Genomic DNA, 14,804 nt, shown 5'->3' with positions numbered 1-14,804 from the left:
TTCATATTAGTTTAGCGTGTTAGCAGGCTAACATAAGCTTGCTAATTTCAGCTGAGGCTGCTGGGCTACTTTTGAAGTTATTCGGTCATAAATAACAATAATGTTTTTTGGACACGTTTGAATTTTGACTTGATGTTTTGTTTTGGTAAAACATCATATGAACAGTTATGTTTTTAGGGTTAGGGTTAGGGACAATTTTATCCTGAGGATAACATAAGTATCTGGGCCAAATCTCATGACAATTCCATAGTTGCAAAGATATTTATGTCCTCATCAAACGACATGACAAAAATGCCATGCCTCAAGACATGCTAGCAGCTAATTGACACTTGATACTTGTTAGTTCAAGTACAGCAGCAAGCATACAATAAACTTAAAATGAATGTGGTGTTAATGGTTGGTCCCATCTTTCCCCAGAAACTCATATGTGAGACTAAGGCACCTGTGCACCAACACCTGGGTGACGAGCACCAACGTCCCCATCGATGCAGAGGAGGAGCGTCCGGTCATGCTCAAGGTATACACCTTTCCACATTTATTGTTGACATGAATGTTTAGTGTTTCTTTTTCTTTTTGTTTTGTTATAACGCCTTGTGCGGAATGCTTTGGCAAAGTGTAATATGTGGGCATGCCATTAAAGCCCCTTTGTATTGTATTGTTTTTGTCTGATATAACAATAAATACAACTTTATTAGCTATCAAGCTATGAAATATGTTTTGCGGCTCCAGACATTTTTTTTTTTTTGAAAGAGGAGCAAAATGGCTCTTTTGGTCAAAAAGGTTGCAGACTCCTGCTCTAGTAGGACAGTAGGGTATAATGAGTTCTTTAAGGTAAGATGGCGCCTGCCCATTAAGGGCTTTGTAGGCGAGAAGAAGAATTAAAAATTCTATCCTGTGTCCTATAGGGAGCCAGTGTAAGGCAGCCAGAACAGGAGTAATGTGGTCCCTTTTCCTAACTCTGGTTAGGAAAAGGGACCACCCCCCCAATATAAACCAAAACATATTTCATAGGTGCCATTATTATAAGAGTATTGCTTTTTTGTGCTGTCTCGCTTCATTGTAGGATTTCTGCCAAAGAAATGTCTTTACTTTAGTTTGACCATCTCTGTTATGAAGTTATGGAATACTAAATAAATAAGTAATTAGATACCTTACCGTCACTGCGCTCATAAAGAATGACAAGAATAAGAATAATGCGTATTGAATTGGTTTCATTAATTAGTGAGTTTATTTAAAGTTATTATAGAAGCCCTATTTTATCAGTATGTCTGCACAGCAGTTACAATGGGCAAACTACATTCAAACAGGATTGTCCCCATTTTTTCTTTAATAGTTACTAACATTAGATATTTTAATGAGATATGGACCGCAAAACAAAAAGTGTGCCTGAATGACGAGTTTAGCAGTTGGACATAAAAGTCAACTGAGTGTCACTTGCAATTACAGTGTTTTATTTTATGAACCTTTTACATTAAAAACAAGTTAGAATTTTCAAAAGGTTTTATGTTTTTTTTGGGGACGGGCCCTTTTTCCAGTTTAGAGCCTCCTCCAAATGTTTGTGCACGTCCCTGACAAAGAGTGTAAGCATTTTGACAAAGAGACCTCTTGGAACCTCTGCAGTATCTCACACGTATAAGGCTGTTGTAGGTGGGAGAAAGCTGCCTCGTTTGGGAGGCTTAAAGATCTATCACTGAGTATATATTCATGAATTCACCCTTCTAAAACCCTAAGTTTGGTATGAAGTGATGCAGAGCTGGGTGGGAACCTGCATCTCAGACACACGACCATCCAACACTAAACATAGAAGTTTAGCCTTCTTTCATTCTTATTATGGCAGCCTTAGCGCTCGCACCATATATCAAGGCTGAGTCCACTGTTCAGTTGAGGACTATCACTTTAAAATATACAGAAATACTTGTGAAATGTCAAAAAAAAGGAACTTGAATCTATGGATCTAAGGTCCACAGCAACCTTTTCTGACATAAATGACATTTTTCCAGTTCAGGGCTACGGCACAGCTAATTATATACGCATTTACAAAAGGCCAGGAAAACACGCAAGTCCAGTTGTTATATCACACTAAATACTATATTTCTGTTCACATAAATAGAAAAAGAAACCCTTATTAATGATTGACTCTTGCTTATTAAATCCTAATAGACTATTGCTCTCCAGTTTATGGACCCCACCTCTCACAGCAGCTTCAGCTTCAGCTTAAGAGATATAATACTGTAATTTCCAGTGTATACCATTACATTTACAATTACTGCCATTATGTAATGATGTATACTGAATACCTACTGAACATTATCTACAAACTTATCATGAAGAGCTGTCAGTTATTTGCTGCAACCCATCCGTCTTCATTGTCTCCATTAAAAAACAGTAAATGCTTTACCAAGAGCATAGTATCTGAACAGCTTATTCTGTTATTGTTCAGATGTTAGTCTAAGTAAGTGTAGCAGTAAATGATCAGAGAGCTGTCAGTTGCATGTCATCTTGAAGGTCTATATATGCACCGACAGTGTTACTCAAAAATATTTTCTTTGTACACTGTGTTCTGGCATTACCACAGAACATCTTAAACAAATATATAACAGGTGTCCAACAGTGTTTGTAGTAAACTGGCTGCTGTCTGGACATTTGAAATCAATCATCTGTAAAGTACACTGTGTCTGCTTCTTTTTTCTACTGGCTGTAATGCTATGGTAATAAGATTCTGGGGAATTCAAAGATATATATTACTGATAAATGTTGAGTATAGCCGGATTTAGAAAAATGTAACAGAAAATGTTTTGTGGCATTTACCTGCCCAAAGTTTAAAATAAATGCCTGCGTAATTAAAATGTGACATGTATTTAGCATGAAACACATCTAAATATTATACGTTCTTCTCAATTTAATTTTGCACACGCCTTGTAATCAATGGTTCATACTGTATATTACAGTTTTAGGAAAAATGTGAGATATAGCAGCTAAAAACACTTTGCTGATGGGGAGTATCCTTTAGAACAGTGGTTACCAACCTTTTTCCCAAGAGCCCCCCCAAATGACTCCTGTTGGAAGTTGCACTCCCCCCCCCCCCCCCACACACACTTACACACAAGGAGGGGAAAAACGCAAACTAACCCAATTCTATTTCAAAAAAGTCTTCCGTCCACACGCAATAGGCACCAGAAACGTATCCGTTCACACGAGACCGCTCGAAAGAGGTGGAGACGCTGTAGTAGCCTGTAAGTGGCGCTGTACTTCTGCCACAAAATACACCAAAAGCAGCGAAGAAGACTTCCCGCGCATGGTTGCCATGGTTGCCCTTCTCGTGTGGCTGCAGCATAAGACATACCTGTAATGATGATATCAATAAATAAATAGTGATGAAACATTTGTAAAATAAAATGTAAAGCCTAGTCATTTCATTATTATATTTTGTACCTTGAATAAGTGCCTTGATTTTCTTTAGGGTTGCATAAGGTTTGTGTTGAGTCATCGTGCACTTCAGTGATAGACCCCTGTGAGTGAAACCTTTTGAACTTCCCATGGGAAATCATTTAGAGTGAGGATTTGTTGTAAGGGGAGCCCAGCCTTGTGGGGTTCCAATATCTGAGCCGATTCTCTGTTTTACAATAGCAACTTATATTAAAATAGACGTAGTTTGACTCAATTTGCAATGAAATGTAATGTGTCTTATTCAGAAATGCCAACAAGTCTTTCATGTTTAATACTTAACGTAAGGATGAATTGATACATGTAAAAATAATCAGCAGATTAATCGATAATGTCCACAATTGTATTTTTGTACCAATACATGGATTTGTTATATAATATCTACATGACGGCGAAACAAGCAGCCTCTCTTAAAAGCAACCTGCTATTCTCATACGTTGGTCAACCTAAAAATAAGCATATTGTACAGTAGGAAAATGTTGCTTTCACGGCATAGAGGGACATTTTCAAATGGCTATGCCACAAAGTTCTCAAACTACCAGTGTTTGACTTTATGCAACAATGGTATCAACTGCTGCCAAAACACATTTAGGAATAGTCTGTTTGGGTCACTGACCAGACTGCAACAGTACTAGCTATAAATACATTATATTTAAGACCCTTTAGACCCTTGAACTGAAAAAACCACCGTAAAGTCTTGAAAGAAATCAGCTTCTGCAAATGATGTATCGCATCGATACACACACACACATTTTTTACACAGGGAACCAAACAAAAAAACAGCTTAGTGCCAATTATGGTGGCATGGGCCACTGCACATACAAACACATACAAACAAACACACACACACACACACACACACACACACACACACACACACACACACACACACACACACACACACACACACACACACACACACACACACACACACACACACACACACACCAGCGGGACAAACAAAGAGAAATGTGTCTTACCCAAAAGGCCTCCCAGCAGGTAGACTGAGGTGGACAGTTGGACCATGCTCTTGAACATAAGTTCCTGACTCCAAAGTGCTTTAATCTCAGCACAGTATGTAAACACACACACAGGGCCAGCAACGCACACAACACTGGTGTCTGCAACTCTTCAGTCTGTGTTCGGTGGGTCAAACATGGGTTATCTGGCTTTAGGTCTTCATTTCATTGTTGAGCATCGTGAACATTCCAGCAGACAGATCTTGGTTTTTGTGGCTCTTGTACTTCTGTTGCTCCCTGATGTTCACTGAAACAAGAGACAAAACCAGTCAGGCGCAAGGGTAACACAATAAGCAAATGATAGAACTGATGGATTCAAAAGTTGGCAGTCCACCCCACTGATGAATTCAAGCCTGAACATTTCTTATATTAAAAAGGAACAACGGCAAACTCCTAAAAGTTTGGTTTTATGCACTTGGGGGGGTTCTCAGTCTGCAGCAATCATAATGGCTCTGTAAGGCAGTACTGTACTGCACAGTGGTGCTTTATATTAAAAGTATTTATTTTAAAGGCTATATCGGCATATTAAATATATGATACTGTATATCTTCTACAACATATTGAAAGGTGAATTCTGTAAATGAAAATAAAAAATCACCTATCTTAAATGTTATCAACCGATTAAATCTGCGTTATGAATAGTTATCTTCACCATACTACTGCGTCAGACGGACCAAAAATATCCTATAAAGCTAGTGAAAGCTAAAAAATGTATTCAGATGTTGGCAACAGAACTACAATGTTAGGTTTTGGTGGGAAAAGTACTCAGTCCTGAGCCGTGACAACACTTGCATCCATACAAACTCATCTTCAAAATACCTCCATGCCAATATCAGTCACGACAAGGGTGTGAGGACATTTGGAAAGATGCAGATGAATCACTGTGTGTGAGATCCTTTCTATAGATACTTCCTAGTGAGGCGCTCTTACACTATAGTGAGACTGTCATATTATCTTTCTATTTGTTTTCAGCTGATATCTACTGTACATCTGCACAGTACAATCTCAGCATTCCTGGTAAATCGTAATCCCTGATCCAAGAAAGGCCCAACCTTGTAATTAGTAACCCGAAATTCTACATTTGTAATTAAATATTTCAACTAAGAATTTACCTAACCTAAGTCTCATGTATGTTCTCAGTATACTTTGAATTTCAGTGTTTCAGTGGACCATAGAGGCAACAACACAAACTGGAAATCATTCAAGGCCTTGGTGTCCATTCAAACGTGGCACATGACTAATTAAACTAGGCAATCTTCAAAGCGCCAGTGCAGATACTTACATGTAACTCAACTGAGCACAGACAGCTTCCTTCCTTACAGTCACTTCTTCTCAGTTATGATTTTGTAGCATAAGATCTAGTTGCAGTTCTGAGGAGTGCAGCCTCACTGGCACATCTTAAACTCTGACCTACTTTCGGGCACTATCTTCACATATATGGTTAAACAACACCCCCCTAATTTATACAAAATGTCTGCCCTATCCCCTCCAAAATATGGATTTGCACCGACTGACCAACTATAAGGTCATTTAAGATGTAACTCTTGAGCTCAGTGCAACTTCACAGCAGGCAGCATCATGAAGACCATCAAGATAAAAGGCAAATGTATCAAGTTCCCACCTTCAGAGAGCTTGTCCTTTCTGGGATCTTTTGGAGGCTGTGGTTTGTGGTTTCTTACTGGAGTGTGTGACATATTAAAGGTGTTTCCAATATGCTTCTATCCCCGTTGAGCAGAATATTAGAAGGCACAGGCATTCCCCACATGATTCAGAGACTTACAGAGCAACACACCCATCGCTTTCCTACTGTTTAAAAACAAGTTTGAATCTCAAGTAAAATCCAGCAACGCTCAGGAATGCTTCTCATGTTTTAGCAGAAAACACACAGGAGGAAGGCTATATATTCACTGGTTAATGTTAATGATTTGGAAAACTCACTTAAAAAATGTAAGCTAAATTAAAAGACCTCCCTCCTCTTCTTTTTCTAATACCCCCCAACTTCATCTATCTTTTGTCAAACTCTTCCCAGCTCTCCACAGTTTCACTTAAGTCTTTGTGGCAGGCAGCCAATGTGTAGGGATCAAGAAATGACTAAATCCAACTGTTGGGTCTAATTACATCCTGTGTGGACATCTCACGAAGAATTGGAGAAAGCTATAGTTGTTGGAAAATAACAATAAATTACAACATTTTGAAAAAGGCTTTACGCAGGCAGTGTGTCAGGCTGAGCTGAAGTGCTCAATTTAGAAAAATAAGAAAACTAGAAAGCACCAATCTGCAACCGAAGGCTAAAGAAGGTGCAATTTATCTGAATGAATCACAAGGCATGTTGGGTACAGCAGAGAGGATGGAGGCAAAGTAGTTATAGTAGGCTAGTTAGCATGGATCTGAATATGTCAAGGTTGTTGTTTTTTTGTTAAAGAGGGGGTGGGGGATGCTAAACTCAGGGAATCGAACGTGTGTTTATGTGTGCATAAATCTGACTACTCTCCAATAGAGTGCCACAGTGATGTGTCCTAAAACCCGGAAGTAAACTCCTTCCGGTTCCTTCGACAAAAACCAAAGCAATTTCTCCATAGGATTTTGGAAAATAGATCGAAATAAGGTCTGTGGTTGAAACAAATTGAAGAGTTATAAATTATAAAAGTAGGGTAGACAAGTGGATAATATCCGGCTGAACAAAACGTGATCTGTCTCTTCAATTTGTGTCAACCACTCTATGGTAGATCCGCTCAGTCCACCCAAGGGATTCAACTCTGGAATATTGAGCGGGTATGACTGTATATTGCCTTGTCCTCAATAACATATCATTTGAATGTCTTTATTATTAGGCAAGGCAAGTCAAGGCAAGTCAAGTCAAGTCAAGTCAAGTCAAGGCAAGGCAAGGCAAGGCAAGGCAAGGCAAGGCAAGGCAAGGCAAGGCAAGGCAAGTTTATATAGCACCTTTCAACACAAGGCAATAGAAAGTGCTTGACAAAAAATGAAAGACATTAAGAAAATGGCATTTAAAAATCAGTCATTAAAAAGAAAAGATAATAAAATAAACATTAAAAAAAACACATGGATAAAATGTACAGTGCAGTTCAAGATGTGAATAGTTCAATTAAAAGCAGCAACAAAAAGAAAAGTCTTCAGCCTGGATTTAAAAGTAGTCAGAGTTGCAGCGGACCTGCAGGTTTCTGGGAGTTTGTTCCAGATATTTGGAGCATAATAACTGAACGCTGCTTTACCATGTTTAGTTCTGACTCTGGGGACAGAAAGCTGACCAGTCACTGAAGACCTGAGAGATCTGAATGGTTCATAATTTAGCAGGAGGTCAGAAATGTATTTTGGGCCTAAACCATTCAAAGCTTTATAAACCAGCAGCAGTATTTTGAAATCTATTCTTTGACACACAGGAAGCCAGTGTAAAGAACAGGTTATGATCACGATTAGTTTATTGCACCATATATTAGTGTTTTTCCCAGTGTTTTCCTTTGACTTTGTGCACTTTCAGAGCTTTTTTCACAACTTAACCTTAACCTAACTTTCTGTTCACAAAAATGTTCAAAAAGGGGTAACCACAAAGCGATATTTAACTGAAAATACTAGGGAAATGTTTACTCAGAATTTTTCTTCCACACTTGCCCCTGCTAACATCTCAGTAAATGAGCTAGTAGATCATTTTAATTCAAAAATAACAAATGTTATAGATGCCATTAATGCTCCAATTAAGGTAAAGGAAGTGACTGGGAAGAAAATATATCCATGGAGAAAGGCCATGACCGTGAGAACAGAAAAAAGAGAGTGNTTAATCATCTCAAAGGGTCTGAATATCTCTAAGGTTGTGGTGACTGATGTTGCACTCTCTGACCATTCCTGTGTTTTTTTTGAGAGCTCTATTTCTGTTCACAAAAATGTTCAAAAAGGGGTAACCACAAAGCGATATTTAACTGAAAATACTAGGGAAATGTTTACTCAGAATTTTTCTTCCACACTTGCCCCTGCTAACATCTCAGTAAATGAGCTAGTAGATCATTTTAATTCAAAAATAACAAATGTTATAGATGCCATTGCTCCAACTAAGGTAAAGGAAGTGACTGGGAAGAAAATATCTCCATGGAGAAAGGCCATGACCGTGAGAACAGAAAAAAGAGAGTGTCGAAAAGCTGAACGTAGGTGGCGAAAAACAAATCTCCAGGTTAACTTTGAAATCTATAAAGAGAGACTTGGCCTTTATATCAAATTTGGAATTGTAAAACGCACAACAGTCTTTCTTCTCTGACATCATTACCAAAAACAAAAACAATGCACGTGCCTTGTTTGCTACCGTCGACAGATTAACTAACCCCCCAGTGTCAGTAGCCTCTGAATTTCTATCCACCAGGGCATGCAATGATTTTGCCTCCTTCTTCACGGACACAATTCAGAAAATCAGACAAGCAGTCAGTGCCTCTGCATCAGCGCCCTGAAAACTGCAGTCATTAAACCGCTCTTAAAGAAGAATAATCTAGGTGCTTCAGTAATGAACAATTACAGGCCCATATCAAACCTTACATTTCTAGGTAAAATCATTGAAAAAGTTGTTTTTCAACAGTTGAGTAATTTCTTGCATTCAAATTACTGTTTCGATGTGTTCCAGTCAGGCTTTCGTCCAAACCACAGCACTGAGACTGCTCTTGTAAAGGTCTTCAATGACATCCACTTAAACACAGACAGTGGCAGAGCTTCAGTGTTAGTATTATTAGATCTCAGTGCTGCGTTTGACACTGTTGACCACAACATATTACTAAACCAACTAGAAAACTGGGTGGGACTTTCGGAAACAGTTCTAAATTGGTTTGAATCCTACTTAATGGGACACAATACTAACTTGACCAGACACATAACCCAACTGTCATGACACGTTAGCCTCAAGCTTAACATCTGGCACCCACAATGCAATGATGCATAGAAACAAAGCTGCATCTTTAAGATGCCTTCACTGTATGAAAAGTACAGGGTTGGTGAATTATTGCCTTGACAAGTGTACACTGTATGACCATAGTCCTGCAGAATTATGCAACATTTAGTGGCTGGGGGGAGCAGAGGTGTCATAATTTTTACTGGGAGCACCAGATCATTTTAACACCTGTGGCTTTATTTAGTATTACTGAGCCGCCAACAGTCTAAAATCCTGCCAACCTTGACCTTATCCATCCAACATTGCATGTCTAATCCACTTCCTAGTTCTAAACCTGACCCTGACCCCAGCTGAAATATCTGCTTCATTTGTTGCATACCCTGGAAAAATGCTCATTTAGACCCGTTTACATGAGGACGAAACGGGTTGTATCTGCATAGTTACTAACTGACAGGCCTGCATATGTACTACAGCGTTTCCAGCGGTCTCGTGCGGACACGTTAAATGAATCGAATGCGTGTGAACGGAATACTTTTTTGAAAACGCATATGGTGCGTAAACGCAAACGTTCCCGTGTAAATGGGGTCTTAACTCCAATAGAAAATCAACATTAAAGTGGACCTATTATGCTATATTTGAAACATATATTGTAGGGCCATACCTATATAAAACATGCCTGTGAAGTTTTTTTTTCAAAATACCAAACAGATCATGCATTTTAGCCATGCCGTCCCCTTTAAATTATAGTTGGAAAATCAGTGATTTCCCCTCTTCTAAAGCCAAAACGCGATTACAACATCAATGTGTAAGAAAACACTTATTTGATGAATAATTTTGATAATTTATTCAGTTGTAAAAAGCACAGCATTTTTTACAAGACCACAGAGTTCTACAGAGATCTAGAATTTGCTCTGAAAGTGCACAAAGTCAAAGGAAAACACAGAGAAACACTAATAGCCTATTGATCAGTGTGAAGGTATGTCTTTATAGTTTATAGTATAGTTTATAGTTGCACTGGCATATCAAATGTCATAAATGTGGACGTGTATAGGCTGTGTCCTTCAAAAAAGAAGATAAGCAAATCCAATGCAGAGCAGTTCCAAAAGTCAAATTGGTTTTGGTGGTGTAATGTGCATGCGTTACAGGCTCAACCTGTGCCGTTTATATCGGGTCATACATTAGATAATTGTGGCCGGGATATATTGCGTTATCTCTTTGTGGCCATTCCGGTCCGGGTTGCGTATTGCATATCGGACAAATAATTAGAGTACAGAAAGCAAGGGGGTGGGAGGATCACCTGGTGATGTGTTTCACAAAAAACACTGGAAAGGGTGATTCTTTTTAGACCTATATTAGATTATTTGTTTTCCTTACAACAATTATGTGTTTTTATTACTCTGTCATTGTGTTTAGGGAAAATTGTTCTTGTTGTAGCCTATACAATTGCAGTATCCCGTTTTATATGTGTCTTTAAAAACGGTTGTTTCTATGCATAAAAGTTGTAGTGGTGGCCATCCAAGAGCTTTTTTCACAGTTTGCTTTTAAAAAAAAAAAGTTTAACAGAGCTTTAAATATGTTGGTGTCGTTTAAATCGGTTTCCAATGTGAACTTTTTATTCCTTATCAATTATTTGAAGATGTTGATTGAAGGTCCACATTTCACCGGGATTTAGGCCTACTGGCAGTCAGATGGGAAATGTGGTTGAGGTTTCTAAGTGAGGCTGCAAAAAGACAAAGCGCTTTTTTAAAGCACAATGTATTGTAGAGGATGGATGTTTTTATAGGAAACCGTCTAAATGTGAAGATTTTGAGCTCCTTTTTTGAGGGGCAATGGTAAATTTGTATACGAATTTTTAACGGGAAAATGTTAACTGACTCTGGACAAATGAGCTTGTTGGAAAGCGTGAAGTAGGCCTGCCTTTGATTGCATGAAGTATAGTCTCACTTTAGGGAATAGGTCCTTCTATTAATTTAACCTCAGTTCTACTCTGGAAACCGTGTTGCCCAGTCTTTACATTTACGCTTTATTAGCCGCCTCTGATACTGATCTAATTGTTACCTGATCTGATTGTCACCTGTTTCAGCTCTTTAAATGTTGGTCTATCAGTCATTTCAACGAGCCGCACAACTCCAAATTGTGAAACCTGCACTCTTTTCCTCCAACGTTCTCTCTCGGTGTATTGGAATTGTTTGACGCGGGTGTTTATTCTTGCGGTCCTCTGATTGTAAGGCAGTGGGATCATAGTTTAAGCTCTCATTTTGTCCTTCATGGTCTATATAGCTTCAGGAAACTCTATTAAGTGGCTGCTGGTCGCACAACTCTCTGCAGGCTCTGCAACACGGTTTATTTCACCAGTGGAACCATATCATCACCTAAATGGAAAGCCGTTTGTAATAAAACATTAACGCACCTAACGAAAGTGAAAGTACCTTCTGCTGCACAAGTAAAGGCTACCAGCTCCCTGCACCAGACACAAAATCTCACGTGTGAGAGCAAGAGGAAAATAAAAATGTAGAACCAGGAGTGCACACACTCACACACATATGGCTACACACGCACCTGAAGAGTCCCTCTTGTTCCAGCTCCCTTGATGCGCAAAAGCAATATCCGCTCAGTGTTGGCACGTTGTAAAAAGCTCTTGATAAATGAGAAGAAAAGCCAAGCCGGTAGGCATCCAATCATAAATGTGCCATAAGAGTGAGGAAGGGAAGTCCTTAAGTTGCTCCGTCCATCCACGCAGTTGGGGTGCGCTCTGTCTGTGTGTGCCGTAATGTGCGCAACGGGCTGACCTGTAGCTCCTTCCAATCAATTCAAACTGCACACACACGCATAAATACAGCCTACCTTCAAAATAAAAGCAGCTCGGAGCCTCTCTCCAGCTGTTTGCGGTCCACCCTCATCGCCATCACTCTCTGTTGCTGTCCGCCCCTAAAATAATCACCTTCTCTTTATCAGAGCTGAATTACACCAACAGTTAATCGCATTTACATACGTAAAAGACCCTAAACTTAAACAAAAACACCTTTTCAAAAACAAGTTTTTCCAGTTGCCCATTTTATTTAATCAAATGAATGTAAATTGTCAATTTAAAATTATGAACTTTATTTTCAAATTAAATCTATAAAACACAAGATGCAGTTCATCAAAGGTTCTGGCTGGGTCACTGTTGCAAACTTAATTGAAGAAATCTGATTCAAGTGTTTGAGACTCCAATGTCATTGTCCTACCATGTGTTGCATTTTCCAACAATGACCCTAGCCTTAACCTGTTGTGTGTGTTTACTTACCCAACCTTCACCATAACCTTCATACCTGTCCCTGCATCCTGCATGAGTATCCAATTGTTATGGCAATGGCAGTTAACTTGTTGTGGAGAGCCTTTTATCTTCAGCTGTCACACTCAATTCTTTCTTTACAGTGTAGGCTATGATGTGACTTCACAACCTTCACGAATCAGTAACACAGGGTCCGTCTCGTATCAAGGCTTAACATTTGTTGCATACGTTGTCCCTTTGTTTTATTTTGAAAGTTGAGTTTTAACCGGAACTGTTATTTCACATCTAGCTTGACGGTAGAGTGTATGCGCTAAACGGCCGTGCCGGTTCTAACAGATAACAGACGATAGTATATCTCCTGTAGCTCGTCCTTTCTTCTGCAGCCCACATGTTTTTCATTCGCTTTACAGCCGTTGTACAACTATTCCCAACAAGCAGCAAAGCACCGGGATCGTTATTATATGCTACCCATCTTAATCCATCTGTTTTTTTAAAGAAACGTAGGGCTCAATTTCTTGTTTTTAAAACCTGTAAAGGTTTTATCATAATGGCTTGATTCCAACCTGAACTAGGGAACAAATCTAGATCCACAAATGCCTATGGAAAGGACAAGGAAGGGCAAATGAGGACTGTGGACTCCCAAAAACTGGACAAATTAGTTAAGAAAAAAAAATCTGGCAAAAGACGATTCAAAGACTAAGAATGGCTTTCAAAACTCCATGCGTAATTGGTTCTCATTTTTGCGTTACAACGCGTTTAAAGTGCTGCTTTTAGCCATGAAATTGCGTTCCCATGTAGTAGGAGAACATGAGATAAAACACCGAGAGAATGGCATCTGTCCTTGAAGGGCCTGTCGCCACGGCCCTACGCGTCGCGGTCCACTTCTGTTCTTTACGCGCTGGAAGATGATTTGCTACATATGCTAACAACAGCCCATTCTCAGGGGGTCGTTTTGGGCTGTGAACTGGGGGCATAATCTATCCGTCTATCTATCTTTGGATATACATTATTATATTTATCATCACTAAATGCACACCTATTGAGGATATCCGGCTGACTCTGAGCATACTTGGTGGGTTGGAGGGATGTTATTTCATTATCATAGACCGAAGCCAGATCACACCAAAACGTTTAGAGCCAAACCTCCACCACAACCGCATGTGTCGCTCCAGACTGACTGATGAGCTCAGAGGGGAAAGCCCGCAGCAGAGCAGGGGCATGGTCACTTTGTTTAAGTAGGCCTATTTCCATTTAGTCATATATCTGAATGGTCATAATTGAAGAAGGAGCTGCTCAAGGAAAGCATAAAAAGCAACTGCAATAATAATCTTGAATGGAATAAGTAAGATTGTTCAATATGTTTTCAATGGTGACACTTTCTAAAAAGACAGCCTTTATGAGGGTTTATATAATGAAGGTATTGTAATTAATGGCTTCATTTACAGCTAATAAAACATCATTAGGGTTTACTTTGTAGTTTAATGGTTAGATAAACAGTGCCCATTACCCTAATATGCAACACTTTGGTTTCTTTAAAACTTAAAGTGTTTAATTTGTCTAACAGACTGGCTGTGAGCCTCTCCGCTCACACAGGGTTAAAAAAGGGACGGAAGGAGAAGGGTTTGGGTGCAAAACAGGGGTTTATTGTCCAACCAAAAACACAAACGTTGCCCGTGCGGGATCTTTCACGGGTCCTTTTGCGGCCAACAACGTCCTTCCAGAATCCAGCCTATACTGCAAGACAGACCAGAACCAGGTTACCAGGCCTACTTTTATTCAGTGACTGATTACCTGATTCTGATCATCAGCTGTCTGCCATCATCTGTGGCTGCAGCCCCGTGGGCCTTTCTTATTTATCTAATTGTCATTATCAAGACTATGTCTGTTGAGATTTGATGGGATATATGTCCTCACTTGTATGTGGTACTGTACTGTTCCATGTGATGTGCAATGTTGTGCTTGTGCCACAGTGAGGCGCAAGGACAAGGGGTATAGGATGCATGCCTGCCTCCTATAGGCTAATCACAGCTCTTGATTGCCACGTGTGTGTGGAACCAGTTCATTCCAGTGGAGGCTGTCCCCGTGAGAGTGATGCGTGCAGCCCTTATAATAAAATATTGCGAATCAAGACGTCGAATTGCAACGTAAGGCGCTCTTTTTGTGCCTCTACAATTAGGTAAATCGG

The 14,804-nt window shown here is 39.5% G+C and overlaps 1 protein-coding gene and 1 long non-coding RNA gene across 2 annotated transcripts in view; one reads left to right on the top strand and one right to left on the bottom strand.

The window, feature by feature from the left end:
* itpr2 (inositol 1,4,5-trisphosphate receptor, type 2) overlaps window positions 1-14,804 on the top strand; it is a 94,076-nt gene that overhangs the window by 14,368 nt on the left and 64,904 nt on the right. Inside the window, exon 12 of the mRNA XM_010781523.1 lies at window positions 418-517. Coding sequence (XP_010779825.1) covers window positions 418-517 — 100 coding nt within the window. The remainder of the gene's footprint in view (window positions 1-417; window positions 518-14,804) is intronic.
* LOC104954410 (uncharacterized) lies at window positions 3,258-12,109 on the bottom strand. The gene is made up of 3 exons (XR_799331.1): window positions 11,905-12,109; window positions 4,425-4,710; window positions 3,258-3,343 (listed from the first exon to the last, which is right to left on the bottom strand). It is a non-coding gene; the product is annotated as an uncharacterized lncRNA (long non-coding RNA).

This window comes from Notothenia coriiceps, unplaced genomic scaffold (genome assembly GCF_000735185.1).
Source record: "Notothenia coriiceps isolate Sejong01 unplaced genomic scaffold, NC01 NC01_scaffold00023276, whole genome shotgun sequence".
In the NCBI taxonomy this organism is placed as follows: domain Eukaryota; kingdom Metazoa; phylum Chordata; class Actinopteri; order Perciformes; family Nototheniidae; genus Notothenia; species Notothenia coriiceps.
Note: the sequence above shows the minus strand (reverse complement) of the source record. Positions and strands in the feature narration are given on the sequence as shown.